Source organism: Colletotrichum phormii, assembly GCF_030913505.1.
Source record: "Colletotrichum phormii strain CBS 102054 chromosome Unknown BDP81scaffold_5, whole genome shotgun sequence".
Lineage (NCBI taxonomy): Eukaryota > Fungi > Ascomycota > Sordariomycetes > Glomerellales > Glomerellaceae > Colletotrichum > Colletotrichum phormii.
Window position 1 is genome coordinate 1529394 of NW_026851447.1, and position 15813 is coordinate 1545206.

General features: G+C 50.6%; 7 protein-coding genes across 7 annotated transcripts; 4 read left to right on the forward strand and 3 right to left on the reverse strand.

Moving 5' to 3' along the window:
- Positions 1 to 108: 108 nt before the first annotated feature.
- BDP81DRAFT_447332 (uncharacterized protein) lies at positions 109 to 999 on the reverse strand (the record flags this gene model as incomplete). The annotated part of the gene is made up of 1 exon (XM_060592172.1): positions 109 to 999. One exon carries the CDS (start codon positions 997 to 999, stop codon positions 109 to 111), a length of 891 nt encoding a protein of 296 aa, XP_060448300.1.
- Positions 1000 to 2478: 1479 nt separating this feature from the next.
- On the reverse strand, positions 2479 to 3899 carry BDP81DRAFT_181827 (uncharacterized protein). Its single transcript, XM_060582293.1, has one exon. It carries the CDS (start codon positions 3784 to 3786, stop codon positions 2551 to 2553), a length of 1236 nt encoding a protein of 411 aa, XP_060448301.1. The 5' UTR covers positions 3787 to 3899; the 3' UTR covers positions 2479 to 2550.
- Positions 3835 to 4563, reverse strand: BDP81DRAFT_459093 (heterokaryon incompatibility protein-domain-containing protein; the record flags this gene model as incomplete). Its single annotated transcript, XM_060593500.1, has 2 exons — positions 3835 to 4041; positions 4099 to 4563. The coding sequence occupies 2 exons, from the start codon at positions 4561 to 4563 to the stop codon at positions 3835 to 3837; spliced, it is 672 nt and encodes a 223-aa protein (XP_060448302.1).
- Positions 4564 to 9675: 5112 nt separating this feature from the next.
- BDP81DRAFT_447333 (uncharacterized protein) lies at positions 9676 to 11271 on the forward strand (the record flags this gene model as incomplete). Its single annotated transcript, XM_060592173.1, has 8 exons — positions 9676 to 9784; positions 9853 to 9875; positions 9976 to 10131; positions 10198 to 10220; positions 10255 to 10314; positions 10458 to 10511; positions 10571 to 10996; positions 11235 to 11271. 8 exons carry the CDS (start codon positions 9676 to 9678, stop codon positions 11269 to 11271), a joined length of 888 nt encoding a protein of 295 aa, XP_060448303.1.
- A 302-nt stretch (positions 11272 to 11573) lies between these two features.
- BDP81DRAFT_421677 (methyltransferase domain-containing protein) lies at positions 11574 to 13530 on the forward strand. The gene is made up of 11 exons (XM_060589934.1): positions 11574 to 11698; positions 11754 to 11795; positions 11848 to 11938; positions 11991 to 12013; positions 12074 to 12092; positions 12144 to 12263; positions 12320 to 12342; positions 12403 to 12440; positions 12493 to 12630; positions 12704 to 13126; positions 13179 to 13530. The coding sequence occupies exons 1-11, from the start codon at positions 11669 to 11671 to the stop codon at positions 13213 to 13215; spliced, it is 984 nt and encodes a 327-aa protein (XP_060448304.1). The 5' UTR covers positions 11574 to 11668; the 3' UTR covers positions 13216 to 13530.
- A 185-nt stretch (positions 13531 to 13715) lies between these two features.
- On the forward strand, positions 13716 to 14874 carry BDP81DRAFT_181881 (S-adenosyl-L-methionine-dependent methyltransferase). The gene is made up of 10 exons (XM_060582294.1): positions 13716 to 13794; positions 13867 to 13908; positions 13964 to 14054; positions 14116 to 14138; positions 14196 to 14214; positions 14269 to 14391; positions 14441 to 14463; positions 14515 to 14552; positions 14605 to 14742; positions 14798 to 14874. Exons 1-9 carry the CDS (start codon positions 13756 to 13758, stop codon positions 14714 to 14716), a joined length of 510 nt encoding a protein of 169 aa, XP_060448305.1. The 5' UTR covers positions 13716 to 13755; the 3' UTR covers positions 14717 to 14742; positions 14798 to 14874.
- On the forward strand, positions 14723 to 15331 carry BDP81DRAFT_391771 (uncharacterized protein; the record flags this gene model as incomplete). The annotated part of the gene is made up of 4 exons (XM_060587585.1): positions 14723 to 14742; positions 14798 to 15060; positions 15145 to 15217; positions 15268 to 15331. The coding sequence occupies 4 exons, from the start codon at positions 14723 to 14725 to the stop codon at positions 15329 to 15331; spliced, it is 420 nt and encodes a 139-aa protein (XP_060448306.1).
- Positions 15332 to 15813: the final 482 nt, after the last annotated feature.

The window sequence follows — 15813 nt, forward strand, 5'->3', positions numbered from 1 at the left end:
GAGAGCGGCGTTCTTGGCGAGATGATGTCCCGGCATCTCGGGTCAAGGGAGTTGCAACATGTCGTCGACCCGCAGTTTGCCCTCGTCATGTGCGGACTATGATTCCTCCTAGGCCACTGGTATCTCTTGGGCAGCTCCGACGCCACCTTCCGAGGCCGCCGCCATCTTGTTCTTCTTGTTCTCCTTGTTCCGCTTCTTCTTGTTCCTTTTCCTTTCCTTTGCGGCTTCGTCTGTCTCGGGTCGCTTATCGGCCTCCTCCTCGGCAGGGTCTATCGCCGCTATCGCTTCCTGGTCTTGGATCGGACTAGGGATCGGAGCATGCTCCTTGCTGTCTTGCAGATTGTTTTGTATTCGGTCTTTGGTGTCGTTCGATCCGCCCTCGCGCATCTCAACATCGCCTCGTGCAGCCGGGTGTTCGAGCACCTCGCGCTCAGGAGACTCCTGACGGACCTTTGTCTTCTTCTTGCTCTTACCCCAGCTGCCCCTCCCTTCCTCCTCGTCGCTCTCGTCATCTTGTAGTCTGCGCTTCTTCAGCGCCGCGGCGGCGAGGGCTTTCGGGTCGTCTGCGCCGCGGCCTCCGCGTTTGTTGCCGAGGAGGCGGCGGCTTAGGTCCCGCGTTGCGGCGGAGGTGGTCTGGTCCACTTTGGAGGTCGCGAAGCCGAGACCTGTGTTTGGGTTTTCGAAGCGGAGGTCTGCGTCGTCGGCGGCAGCTCGGGGGCGGCTGGTTGCTGACTGTGATGTTGTTGAGGTGGTTATGGATTCGGTTAGGATGGGTTTCGACATTGATGAGAAAGTGCCTGGCGCGGCGCTACTGGGGGTGGTTTCTGATGTTGATTGCGAAGAGGATCGTGCTAGGGAGGGATACTTCGCGCGCATCGAGGTGAGGAAGGTTGCTTGTTTTGCGGAGGCGAGGGAGATGCGGTTGTAGAGGGCGTTGAAGTCTGCCGAGGCGGGGAGTTTGGGCGCTGCCGTGGAGGCGGAGGGCGAGGTTGGCGCCATTGTGTGTGTGTACAGGTGGTTTGTTATTCTATATCATGTGGAGGTCGTGTGGGGGGGTTTTTTTTTTGTCGTTTCAAAGACTCGAGGTTCTGGTTATCCGAGTGCGTGAGCGATCTCGAGGTTGCGACAGGTTGAGGCTGTTGACGATCGGCGTCTAGAAGATGCGCAGAAGCGACAGGAAGACTAAAGAATTTGGGGTTTGGGGAGTCTGTTGGCTCGTGCTTGACGTCTTATCGCACCGCTTCACTTCGTCTATCTTAGCGTGGATTTTCGGGTGCGCGGGCCTGAAAATCGAACGAATAGGGGGGAAGGTGTTCCTGCTGCGGGCAGCGGTGCAACCTTCTCCACAAATCGAACGTTGAAGGATCGTCTTTTGCAGTGTGACGGGCAGGAGCGGGCAATTTTTCGACGTCGGCCCCGCTCCGGGTCCGGGCCGAGAACGGGGACGGTCCGATACGGAGGAGGATGTTAGTGCATTTGATGCAGGTCCCAATCCTGGAGGGAGCCATTGACAGCGGTCATTTTCTTCTTCCAGGGTCATGCAAAATCTGTGAGTATTATCTGATTGGGGGAGAGGACTTTAGGGTCTAGGGAAAGTGTCTTTTGGTGGCGTGTTGGTGAAGCCTAATACAAGAACCCGAAAACAAAGGAGTAGGCACGTACCTAGGTACCTGAGTAAGGGTGCCAGCGCAACCTCAGGATATGGCTGACCTACGTAGGACCAAGGAGGAAGAATTTGAAGATGAAGCGAAGGGTAATGTGGCTCGCACCCTGGGCCAGAATGAGGACCTGATCGGGGGAGCGCGATTCTCAAGATCTCAAATCGCAGGCGCCTTTCGCGAGGTAGCCCGGAGTATCATGAGACCTCGCTTTCGTCCAACAGTCTCTCGAATGAGTTCACTCGCCATTCAAGAACCGTAATTATATAGACGGGGTCTGTGTTATGAATATGAAGTACATGCTCGCGCGGTAAGCGCGAAAACGGCCAAAAAAAAAAAGGAGTGACCACGATGGGATTCGAACCGCCAAGGACCTTTAACATCCACACCCTCGAGATGGGAAAAACCATGCAGGCAACATAATAATAATTAGCAGAGCAGGCAAAATAAAATGCATGCGAATGACAAAATGGCAAGATATGGTGCTGAAGTGCGACGCCGGGGGCGAACAACAGTCTTTAAATGGCAGGTGTCGAGCGTCGATGGGTGAGTTGGCGCACTCAAACCTTTCGGCCAAGTGCACCCCTCACACCATCCCCGACAGACGCTCCGATGTGAATTGCTATGAACGATGTTGACTGCTGTGGGTTGAGGCAGGTGACGGTCATGAGATGAATGGTCATGGAGCGGACGGAATACTCAGACACCAGCGGCACAGAATACTGTCTAGCCGCCTTCGTTTTTACTGAATCTGGATTGCGAGCCATCTATGATGGACAAGCCTGCTACTTCTTTACGCGTAGTTCAGGAAAATCTCAATGAGGCTACATGATTACGGTGGCCTTTCAAGTCTGGCGTCTTGATGTTGCTGACGAGACCACGGAATCCCCGATCAATGCAGTTCAAATCTCTCCACGCTCACGGAAGCGTCATTCAGCTTCGTCTCCGCCTCACCATTCATCATCCCAGGTACCCAACAAGTGCCAACCAAGCTCCACGATGTCTCCTCTCCAGTCTTCCTCAAGATGACAGGCACAGAGGACCCTTTCAGTATACACACAACATCCCCAGCTTCCCCAATATGCAACATCCCGCGGTCACGCCAGTCCCAGGCAGCCACACCCGACTTTACCTGGTCATGGACCTCAGGTGATAGGTCGTCCTCTGGATTCCACTCCACGAACCTGTTTAACCATGGACTCTCGATGTCATGGCCAGAAAGGAACGCTTCCGAGATGCTGCTATTAAACGCCTTGCTGTTGCTGTCGGCTAGACCGAGTAGCTCAAATAGGCTTTGCTGCCCTAAAGGCTCCTCTGCGAATTCTCGATCGACATACATCAAGTGAAACAAGAAGCCGAGAGCCATCTCGGCTTTAGCTTCGGGATGTTGGAAGAGGAGAGCAGAACCACGACCGCCTGATTCGAACACCGCACGGAACACGGCTTCCTGCGCAGTCATCCCATTGGGAAACTTGATATTGCTGGTTCTCAGTTGTTCGATGAGTTTGACAAGTTTGACAAGTTTGAGTTCAGTGTCAAATAGTGTTGGCTTTGTGAGGTTGCGAACTACCTCGCCGATTCGAATGCCCGATACCAGCAAGTGCCAATTGCCACTAACAGAAGCACCTGGGACATCTAACCCGAATACTCCGTTATCAGCGTCTCCTATGATCGGCTCGAACGACCTATTGGATTCTCTCCATGCGTGTGGGTAGTTCGGAACCCAAGTCGGTAGGTCTGCCTTGGCGAGTGGGTGAGTCGCGCCCTTGGTCATGTGTAGGCCAGCCATCGGGAGAAGGTCAAGCTCTTTGGCTTGTCCTGTTCTTTTACAGAATGCAAGGTATTGGGCAAAGTATTCGACGTAAACAGATGCGACCGAGACGTCCGGGCTATAGTCGGGAATGATGGGCAAGTTGGTGAGACCAAGCAAGCCGTAGATGCTATCCTTGGGATCGGTGGCGGAGAGGGTGTGATTCCAGCTCATTAATAGCCAACCCCAAAGCCCCCACTCGTCTGCCCTCAGCACTTCGGGCCTTTTTTGCAGGTGCTTTGCCTTCATGAGTCGTATAGAATTATGCCATGGCACCCTATCGGACGACGTGATGCTAAGCCAGGCAGACTCCACCATTCATGAAGGCTTCTGCAAGTAGCTTCGAACTTCTTTCAGCCTCCCAGCCTAGCTGCATGTGAGGAATAGCGCTATCCAGTCAACAGAAGACGTGCCAGATAACAGAATCAGCTTCTCTGCTAAGACAATTTCCTGAACGACCCATACGCGAAACCAGTACGGTAGGTTGAAGAGTGTCCAGACGCTCTTCCACGACTGGTTGGAATGCCAGTCAGTTTCGGGTCCTATGTCAGCCACGATGAGTTGTGGCCAATCCTTCATCCAGCTGATCAGATCGTGCGGTTCGACTCCTCCAATGTGGCGTCGTCCTACGACTTTGTCCATTTCATGGGCCACCAGGTTGATCGTCTCAAATGCTGCGCCAATTTCTTCGTCATCCTCTCCGAGCCATGAGAACACGAGCTCGGCACTCGAGTAAATTCGGCGCATCAGTTGTACTTGCTGGTTGCGCTCTGCGACATCTTGTTGGTTGATGCAAAGGGCATCCACCCAGACTCTGAAGCCTTGCGGATGTCGGCTAGGAAATGTGTCTATCCAATGATCTTGAAGATGCTGAAGAGCGTTGAACAGGTTCTTGGTTGCATGAAACCCCTGGCCGTTCAACAGGATGGGCTCAGTGATGGAAGCATCACCCCAGACGTATGATAGGGCTGTGTATGCGGGCTTTTCGTCGAGGGATACCGAACTCAGTCTCAAAGATGGCTGACCAGAGAAGCTGACATGTTCGAGAAGCCTGATTTCTGACTTCCCAGCATCGAGAGGTTCATACAGCGGCATTGCTTCCTTGAACATCTTGCTAGCTTGTTACGTAGTAGACCCCTTTCAAGAGGTACACGGTAGTCATCCAGTCGGGATCCTGACTGTCTTATCCCATCGTGGCGTGCCTGATGAGGCCATGCGTGAATGGAAGCCTGCTGTCAGATACATCTCGCGGGGATTCGTCCTATTCTGGTAAGGTGGTCGGCGTGAGGCAGGGGAGTGAGTTGTGCAGGCGAAGATAGCGTTGGGACTTGCTTGGAACAAGGGAGCTCCATTGGCTGCACGAGCCATTTAATGCACCTGCAACACCTGCCACAAGGCGGCGGCGCCCGAGACCTCCCCGCTGACCACGGTTGGGGTCCCCTGAGCAACTTCTCTTTGAGAACGACCCACTACCAACTGGAAAGCTACAGCGGTGCTCCCAGACATCGAAGCTACCCAGGTGGGTGACACAATAATGGAAGTTGCCGCTCTCTGGTACCTTGACTGTATTCCTGCTATGCCTATCACCGCCACTGCTACACCTACTGCTACTCCTACTACTACTATGATATTCTATTTTTTACATTCATTAGAGAATAAGCCTTAGAGAGCGAAGATCGGTAATAGTAAAACTGGTTATCGTTATAGGAAGGCGGCTTAGTCGTGCGTGGAATGACATTCTAATTCTGTTACCTACCTTACTTACTACCTCTAAGGCTCTGCTACCTGGTGAACCTAACCATCTAGGTTGATATCAGGGAGGAACCGGATTAGAAGCAAACTCAGTCTGCCGCTTTCCAGACACCGTGCTACCTACCCTACCTTAGGGCTATCTCCATCTGCCATTTGCCTGCTCATAATATTTCCCCTAGCATCAGCCACTGGAAACACCATCAACTGCCCAACTACACCCACTATCCAACATTTTACACCGTTGTAATAATCTACACCACATAGTCAACAGAGATGAGCAACGTCGAAGAGCAGGACGGCAAGAAATCCGTGCCGGATGGTACCCCTCAAGGCAAAGCCGTCCCTCAACACACCAACCAGCACTCAGATTTTGTTCAAGTCTCCCTGGGTCAGACACTGTTCCAAGAGAGGGCCGGTATCGAGGATATCAACGTGGTGAACCTCTGGGGACCTCATTCCAGGACCATAGCCCAGTGTGTGGAGAGCTACTACATCGGGCTCGATAAATCCCGGACGCAGCCTTCAGAAACTAGAGATGGATTCCGATACAAAGCTCTGGAGTACTACGGAGGACAGTCCAACCAATATCAAGCCGCAGAATTCGACAATGAAGGCGGCCGGATGGGAATCATATTGGCCGAATCGGACTCGCACTTCTGGTGTCACACCACCGGCTCGTGGGTGTGTCAAAGAAGAAAAGAGAAGAAGAAGAAGGGAGTGTTCAAGTTTACCCAGAACCCGCCCAAGTTCCATGCCGTTGCACACAATTGTGCCGCATTTCACGAGCCTACATATGAAGCTCTTGAGGGACCTGTTCCGTGAGATTATGACGGACGAGCCAGACGAACCGGCGAATGCACTTCTACTTTCGGAGGACATTAAGGGCTATTTCGACTCGTATAAGCTAGTCATTGTGCCTGTCAATCCAGAAGAAAAGCCACTCACACGATGGAAGATCGACATCCTCGACAAGGACATTGAAGACGAGACTGTCCAAGGCAGAAACTTCACACCTGGTGGACGCGAAGCTGTCTTGATCCAAGGTCTTCAAGACAGAGAGTTGGAATTCCTCAACGACAATCGGCCGGCTGCAGGACTTTTATATCTACATTTTCTCACGGCACTTATCCGCTTGAAGAATTCCAATACGGCGAGCTGGAAAGACGGCCAGGGAGAAATACTTTCCTCATGCCCCATCCTTCATTTGAGTCATCCAGCTCTGGTCCGAGGAATCCCTGGACGATTCGGACGAATAAGCCCAGGATGACTCTGACGAAGACGTATGGGACGAAGCCAAGAATGAACTTCAGAAGTCCAACACTCAACCCCTCCGACAGGGGTATGGGTTCGACCCCGCAGCGGACAAGGCAGCATCGCCTGAGACTTCCCCGCGGACGATGAACGGGGTCCTCTTAAACACCTCCAACTCAATTGTGGATGGGGGGTTTTTTTTTCAACTTCATATCACGGCCACCGCCGCAGTCTTCTCCAAGTCAGCATCAACCATGCCGTATATCCGTGAGAGGTATGGCAAGTTTTCAATCTCAATAAATATCATCTCCATTGGTTGAACTGAAGCCTAACTGTTCCATAGAGTCTGCCTTGGTGGCTAGAGCCAAAGCATGCCTTCAATTGGCGAGGCACGAGAGAGTGAATGTGGTTGAGGAGTCCCTCAATCGTCGTCGGTGGCCGCCGTAATTCAGTGTGTAGCAGCAACATCCCAAAGCTCGAAGCAGGCCAAGTTATAGCTCGGAGGCTCTAGATAAGAGTTAGGGAAGAATGGGGGTTTCAAGAGCTGCTTACCCCCGAAATCCTCGAAGCCTCGGTCTGAGATTGAGTCCTGCAGCTTGACCTACCATTCCTTCAATCTTCAAACAACTAGTCCTCATTTTCGCGTAACGTTGGCCAATGTAGCACCGAGAAAAGAGCGATAAACCAGGGTTGTGGCAGAAATGTCCCTCATAATCCGATGTGCCGATATATCCCTCCCTCTCGAGGACCGAATCAATTGGGGATAGTGAGCGGCTCAGCAACCCATCACTTCATTGCTCGGGTTACAGCAAATCAGAACACAGAGACACCACATGGCCCAAATTGTGGCTGGTTGCCTGTCGTTTCTGCCTTCGAGCATCACATCGGCCAACCAAACAGAAGCACTAGCCACATCATGCACGTTGAAGCTTCCATTAAAGCCCTCGAATTTAGCTGCAGAGCACCAGCCACAATCTCTCCGGAGACAGTGACGGACTTTCCGCAGTGGCTCCGACTTCAACCGCCGGCTGGTCTTCATCTCCCCGACAAGAGACACATGCGACGTCTCATTGAATGCCGGTGCCGTGTTCTTAGCGCCTTGGAGACCTCTGAGAACCGTGTGGTGGAGCCCACGAGATTATCCCTCATGATCGCTGTGGCTTATACCATGCATGGTGGGCAGTATGTGACCAGTATTCTCCCCGGGTCCCAGAGTCTTGTTCCCCAGTCGACACACGAGCTTCTCCTAAAGGAAGGTGTCGAGTGTCCTTGCATGTTCTCGAAGGATGAAAAACGGCCATATCAGGGGCTCTTGAAAGGGGACGATACCGCGAAGGGTTTAGACGCCCCTCCCCGACTTGCCACGCACCGGGTTTCTGGGACGTTCAAAGTGGGTGTAACGGCCCGTAGCCTTGGGAGGAGCAAGTTGGGTTGGATCCAGTACGGCAAGGGGTTGTGAAGCAGGATGCGAAGTTGGTCATCTCCAGTCTGGGGCAAATCACCGGCCAACGGTAGGATGGCGGTTAGGCCAAGTCCATGTGCGAACGGCCGCGGATCGCCGGCGGACCATTGTGTTATTGTCCCTTTCTAGAGCTCAATGGTTCTTACTCCAGTCAATTTGGCTTCGAGTACAGTATTTGGCAGGTCGCCAGTACCTCATTTCCGTCCCAGACCCGTTCGCCTGGAGCTGACTGCCGTTATGTACAGTCCTTCCAGCCGCACTTGGCCAAGGGTTTGATCTTGTATAAGACCTTCTCCTCACCAGTATCGTGGAGGATATTGTTCCAGAAAGTCAGGATCACTGAGTTTCAATGTAACTACTTCAACGAGCAATCTTATTTGTTGCTCTGAACAGCGGCCATGTCTTCTCCTGGTTCTAGCCCTGATCACGGGGGCGGGGGGGTACGTTAAAAGTTCTTCTCTACCCGTTGAGAAGACTGTATTAACATTGATTCAAACACAGGGTTTCCACCCATACTCAAGTCAACTCTCTTGATAACTTCATACCTCGACAACCCCAGCTGGCTCGTTTTGAGCAGGAACACCCCCAAGACGGCAACATCCTCGTACCTCTCTCCCACAATCCTCGGGACTTGAAGTCTGCCATCAATCACCACAAAGGTCGTGCTACCGGAGCCATCAAGTCCTTCCAGCAGAGCTTTACGAAAGTCAAGTCAGACGATTCAACCAACTCACCAACCGACAAGATCAGCTCCACTGGAGTAAACGACAAGAGTAGCTGAAGTCGGGCTACTAGCACAAGTGCTGAAGCGGGAAGCTTCAATCGTTTCAGACAAAGCGTTTCACCTAGATCGCTGCTCACGCATTTGATATCGAAGAAGCGCGGAACATCTTTTCTAAGAGTCAGAAATGCGAGCTGCAGGTGGATCTGCACGTGTAAAGATATATCCAGCCATGAGGACGGAGGAGAAGGTGTCACTTTAGAAGAGTAGAGGCTTTGGGCTATTCTAGTCTCCAATTGATCTAAAACTCAACTTTGCTTCGTTGTTTCTTACCTTGGCTTCTGCTGTTTCAAGCAAAGACACACGTTCGTTTGTGATGTTTGTAGTGACAGATGGATACAGGGCTGCGTCTCGAAAGGACAGAGGTGATTTGGAGCGCATGCACGCTCTTCTGCCCATGGGCCCAGCTACTTTTCGAATTGGGCAGTTAATATCAACCTCGAATGAATCCATATCACCTTGCATCTTGCCAAGTACAATTCTCCAAAGACCGGCTGTATCTCCGCTGTTCCGGCCAGATTAGGCTCAAAGACCGGCGGTCCAGGCCGGTGTATGCACGGATGGGTTGATGAACGATATTCAGTCCAATCGCTTGATCAATATGAGATTCGAGCAACCAACAAGTCGGGTTGCTGTCGCATACGCCGTATGTGCGTGAGAATGCAGAAGGAGGTCACGTCACTCCCAACAGCTTCGACCAGGGAACAGCATTTAACGCCGTCTTCCCCCCCAATCTTGATCCTGTTCTCCAAAGCCAATCTCTTATTCGAAACGACATATGCAAGATACACAATCTATAAGCAGAGCATGGCCGAAACTACAGGCAACGTTCCAGCCAACGTAATAATCCCAACCTTGGAAGAAATTCTGAAGCATAGTTCGGACTAACATGACACGCAGGACCCTCGAGACACCGACGGTGCCTCAACTATAGGTGACAGTGTCAGTATTTCATGCAAAGATGGGTGACTTCCACAATATTGACAACAAACAGTCTATCGTTGATTCCCTGGTTACATTGCGGTCGAGTATTCTTGACTATCGGAGGGAAAACGGACGCACGTACCAGAGTCAGTGATGGGAGTAAGTTTGTCTTGATCGTTAACTCTGATAAGTGATTACTGAGACCATCAAACAGAGTACTATCTTCCTAACGATGAGGTGAGGAATTGTGTGTATCTCTTGGAGTCGTCCTGACTTACTAAATCGCACAATGCAGACGGAAAAAGACCGTTTAGGTACGTGCTAGCCGACTTCCTAGATTTTGGACGCGCAAGCCAACAACCCAACACAGATTTCGCCAACCTTTTATGGATACTTACATGGGACGGAAATCTATGCAACTGCCCCAAAGTTAAGGGTGCCAGGCGAGTTTTGGATGTTGGAACTGGGACGGGCATCTGGGCCCTTGATTATGGTGAGTGGATTGGCCTGAGAATACCTTGACACGATGTCTGAAGTTCAGTTGCTGACGGTTCAACAGCGGACGCTCACCCTGAAGCAATCGTACGTCAAAATGACATCTTCCTGACATACTTAGTTTCATCGACGAGGCATGTCAGGTTATTGGTGTTGATCTGAGCCCTATCCAACCCGCCTTGTGAGTAGTTCTCTTCGCTGGCGGCATGAAGGGGTCCATGTTTTGACCGTTCTCGACAGCGTTTCGCCCAATTGCCGCTTCGAAATCGATGATCTTGAAAAATAATGGACTTGGACGGAGCTATTCGACTTCATATTGATCAGATCAATGGTTGGAAGTTTCAAAAGCTGGTCCGACACTATCAAGCAAGCCTACGAGTAAGTGCTCCTTTCCAGTGTATGAGTGGGGTTCTGCTTTAGCTCATGACAACTCCAAGCAACCTGGAACCGGGAGGGTATCTTGAGATCCAAGACAACGAGTTTCCCATCTTCTGCGATGATGGTTCCATGCCCGCAGATCCTAAAGTCCTGAAGTGGACTCAGCTCGTCATTGAAGCCACGAACATTGTGGGGAAGTCAATGACTGTTGCGCCTACCTTCAAGCAGTTACTCGAGGATGCCGGATTTGAAGATGTCCAGGGACGCCAAGAGAAATGGCCTATTAGCCCATGGCAGCAAAACAATTCGAAACAGAGGGAGCTGGGGAACTGCTGCCGAGCGGGCACCATGGAAGAAGGCCTTGAGCCGATTTGCATGGCCTTGTTCACGCGCGGTTTTGGCTGGACTCAAGATGAGGTCGTGGCGTTCTGCGCAGGGGTTAGAGAGGAATTGACACAGCAGACCGTTCACGGCTACTTCAATGCGTAAGTAGTGACCGAATGACATTTGCCCGTAAAATCCGGGTTAGCTAACCACTTTGATTAGGTACGCTGCTTGGGGTCGGAAGCCTGGAAAAAAAGCAGAGGCAAAGAGTAGCTAGATAGACGTGGCATGGCATAGTTTTCCCCTTCGTCATAATGCTACCTGGAGTCTTGTTCCAAACCAAGGCAGCCACAAATATAAATCGCTGTGAACTGTGTGAAGGCGACTGTTGAAGTCCAGATATTACGATATTACAACCGGCGGCAAGAACCATTAGAAGTTCAAAAAGATTCTTGCAAATAAATCAGTGTATTGGCAGGGGCAGGTCAGTCACAGGTACAGTTTTTGTTAAAGTGACGGGAATCCAATCCCACGAGTTATGGGACTCACTTTCTTGATCCTTGTCGAGAAGCTCGCCAATATGCAGACGAAGTTTTACGAAAACAGGGTAAGCCAATCATGGAGTAAGAAAAAGAATCTGGAAGCACCTGCAGGCGGGTCTGGCGGTTGGTTGTTGGAAGTACAAAATGAGGGTGTTGTTACCTCGGGACCAACGTTACGACACAACATCCAACTTCCAACTTCCTTTCTTTCCCCTCATCTTTCCTGTTACCCGCCACGCAACCTATCCAATTTTTGCGAAGTCCGCCTTGATCAGACAGAACCAAGGAGAAATGGCCGAGAATGCAACACAACAGGTCGAGGTGAGCGCTACGTCTTCTCTTCTATGCAAGAAGCAAATACTAATTGCACTGACAGGATGTTCCGACTGACGAGGATGCCTCCTCAGTGAGCGACTCTGTAAACTTCCCAGACCATTTCTAACTGCATCTTTTTGGCTCACATTTGGTAGGAGCGTGAAGACTCGCTAGCTTCTTTGCGATCTAGCATTCTGGACTACCGAAGGGAGAATGGTAGGACATATCACAGGGTCAGCGATGGCAGTGAGTAATCTAAAACTCTTGATAATACGTCATGACTAATTATTCAATTTAGAATACTACATGCCCAACGATGTGGTATGCTACCAGCTGCATCATAATGATTGAGGCATTTGTGGTTGCTAACTTATGATGTAGATGGAACAAGATCGCCTTGGTTCGTTCTCAAAATAAAGATGCCTTTTGTTGCTTCTAACCAATCGAGCAGACTTCTCGCATCATCTTTGGAAGCTAACCTACGACGGAAAGTTATGCAACAGCCCCAAGAAAAAGGGAGCTAGGGTTCTGGATATCGGAACTGGAACTGGTATCTGGGCTATGGACTACGGTGTGTCCACTCGCTTACCCCCATCCGATGCTACAGTACTGACGTTTGTGCAAAAGCGGATGAAAACGAAGACGCATCTGTGCGTCTACTTCATCTTCACTGCTCATATCTTTAATCCTTCTAATGGGTGCATCTGCAGGTTACTGGCGTTGACCTGAGCCCAATTCAACCAAGCTTGTCAGTAGATCTTGAGCTATCGCATACAGGCTCAGTAAACTGACTCAGACAGTGTGCCGCCCAACTGTCAGTTCGAGGTTGATGATGTTGAGAAGGAGTGGACTTGGTCAGAGGCATTTGACTTCATCTTTGCCAGGTCAATGAATGGATCCTTCAAGAGCCGTACTGACTTTGTCGCCAAAGCATTTGAGTGGGTTGACGAATCAAATCCATTCAGCCTTATACACAGAGCTTCCAAGAAACTAACACATGCGCCAACGCAGGAACCTGGAAGTCGGCGGATACCTTGAGATGCAAGATAATGTGTTCCCGTTGCGGTGCACTGATGGGACAATGACAGATGACTCGAGCATGTACAAGTGGTCTAAGCTCTTAGTCGAGGCTACGGAAATCGTCGGACAGCCGCTCAACGACGGCCCGAAGTTCAAACAGATGCTCGAGGATGCTGGATTCGTGGACGTGCAGGAGAAGAAGGGGATCTTGCCTCTCGGATCTTGGCCGGAGAAGGGCACTAAAGAGCATGAGTTGGGGACTTGGTGTCGATCCATCACACTAGAGAGCCTCGAGGCCCTCTCGCTTGCTCTATTCACGCGCGTTCTTGGTTGGACTAAGGAGGAAACCTTGGTGTTCTGTGCCGAAGCGAGGGAGGAGTTGAAGCAACAGAATATCCACGCCTACTTCGATGTGTAAGTCAATTACTGGATCTTTTAGTGGGAGCGTTGACTGAAAATTCTCTAGCTATGCAGTCTGGGGTCGGAAACCCGCAGAAAAGTAGACGGAGTATGCATGATACTTGGCAATCTCCTCCTTCAATTGATGTCCTTATTTGACAATATCTCTATGATGCAGCTGTGTGCCTTTCCAAAAAAGACAAGGAACCTTTGACATCTGTTTCACTGTTGAGCATATCCGTTTGTGACACTGGAGATATCGTAACCGGTGTGATATCTCGTCACTTGCGCAACCAGGGACCCATGGACTCGGCGCTGTGTTGCCGTATTTCGACTTACTGTCCACCACGGGACGCTGGATGATGGTTCCGGGCACCTTGCATATGCATGCATGAGATGATAATTATGGTAAAATCCAATCAAAAGTAAACAAACACAGTTCTGCAAACCAACAGAGGAATGTAAGCGGGGGACGATGCATCAACATGGAGAACACGACCAGGGGCCCTCTCGTTAAGGAAGGACGCGAGATTATATTTACCCAGCCCTTTGCCCCTCACTTGGGACTCTTTCGTACTCATCGTTCTGTTCTTTCTCGTCACTTTCACCCATATTTCCTCGAATTATTCTTGGGACGACATTGCATGATGGCTGATCAGGCACAACAGCCAGTAATAACTGCGGTAAGGATTCAGTCACAGCCTTCTGTGCTCATCATCTATAGGGTAGCAGGTTGTGGCTGACATGAAGTCTAGGAACCTGATATTGATGATGGCGCATCCTCTATCGATGGCTCGGTGAGTCGCAACTCTCCGACTATTTGATCCTTGGGCCCGGGCTGACATCGTGCAGTCTATTGATGACTCCCTGGCTTCTCTGAGGTCCAGCATCCTCGATTACCGCCGAGGAAATGGTCGTACCTATCATCGGCTCAGCGATGGGAGTAAGTTGCCCTGTGAATCAGTGCGTTTTGCGAAGGCTAGCCTGGTATCAATATTGAGTAGAATATCTTCTTCCCAATGACGAGGTAACAGTCCATGTTTTCCAACTATCAGCTTATTTCTAACGGTCGGTCAACTTCAAGCGAGAGCAAGACAGACTAGGTAAGCAAGCCTAACCCCAGATGCATTTCTTGAATCAAGCTCATCTATCGTCAGATCTCACCCATAACCTGTGGCTACTTACATGGGACAACAAACTCTGCAACTGCCCCAAGAATGCTGGTGCCAAACGAGTGCTAGACATCGGGACTGGAACTGGTGTCTGGGCTCTAGACTATGGTTAGTCAGTTCTCCTCCGTCGTAGTAACGGTGGCTAATGTGGATGTAGCGGACGATCACGCTGAAGCTATAGTAATACCTAATGAGACGCCAGATGCGGTTGCAGTCGTTGACTTTCCCTAGGTACTCGGTGTCGACCTTAGTCCGATTCAACCCAGCTTGTGAGTTTCACACTGATTCAAAGCAATACCTCAGCTAAATTCATTACTGTAGCGTACCTCCTAATTGCTCATTTGAGGTTGACGATGTTGAGAAAGAGTGGCTTTGGTCGGAGCCGTTCGACCTCATCTTTGTCAGAAACATGATTGCGAGCTTTTCTGATTAGCCAGGCATGATCGAGAAGGCTTTTGAGTGAGTAACACGTTTCAATCAACTGGCCCTCGATACTGATGCATAGTGAATGTAGACGTCTTGAGCCTGGCGGCTATCTTGAGCTTCAGGACAACATGTTCCCACTCATGTGTCGAGACGATACGATGACCGACGACTTCAAGCCCTACAAGTGGACGAAGTTGGTTATGGAGGCGGCCGCAACGATGGGACGCCCGGTCAACGTCGCTGCCAGCTTCAAGCAGATGTTGGAGGATGCAGCCTTCGTCGACATCGAGGAGAAGAAGGCGATTTGGCCTTACAACCCTTGGCCCAAGGACCCAAAGCTCAAGGAGCTGGGTTCGTGGGCTCAAGCATCCGCTGGCTCGGGCATTGAGGCAGCTTCGATGGCTCTTTTCACTCGCGTTCTTAATTAGACCAAAGAGGAGGCGACAGTCTTCATTATCGAAGTGAGAAACGAGCACAAGAAGATTGGAGTCCACGCATACTACGACGTGTAGGTGAACACGGATATTCTTATTCGAGCCTAGCTAATGACACCTATAGGTACGCTGCCTGGGGTAGGAAGCCGGAGAAGAAGGACGAGGAAGATGTTGCAGTGCCCTCCTGAGAGAGTGTGTCTATGCAAGACCTATTTTCAATCCGTCCCATTCTGATCGGGACTACATATTCTGAGAAGTCGGAATAGCTTCATTTCATAAATACCCTTACTATCATACTCGAGGTGGCTACGGACAATGATGAATCAGCGAGCGGTAATGCGTCCACGGACTTTTTGGAAAAGTGAAAGAAGTTGGGCGTTAGCATGATGAAGCTCTAGGAGAGCTCATAGACGTCAAAGATGGATGCTTTGCTCTGCTACAGCCGCCGTTATTATGACTGGCGTCATTGAAGCATTTAGCCTCCCATGTTCAGTTGTAGTTGTTAAGCAACTCGCTGCAAGGTAGTGGTGATATGGTAGATGGATCATGCCAGCAACTCAATCTGGCAACGTCAATGCAGGCAAAGATATCCTGTGAGTTCTGATCACGGGGAGAAGCAACCAGAACTGGCAAGACAGCGTGCGAATCTACCTAGCATGCTGCTAAATGA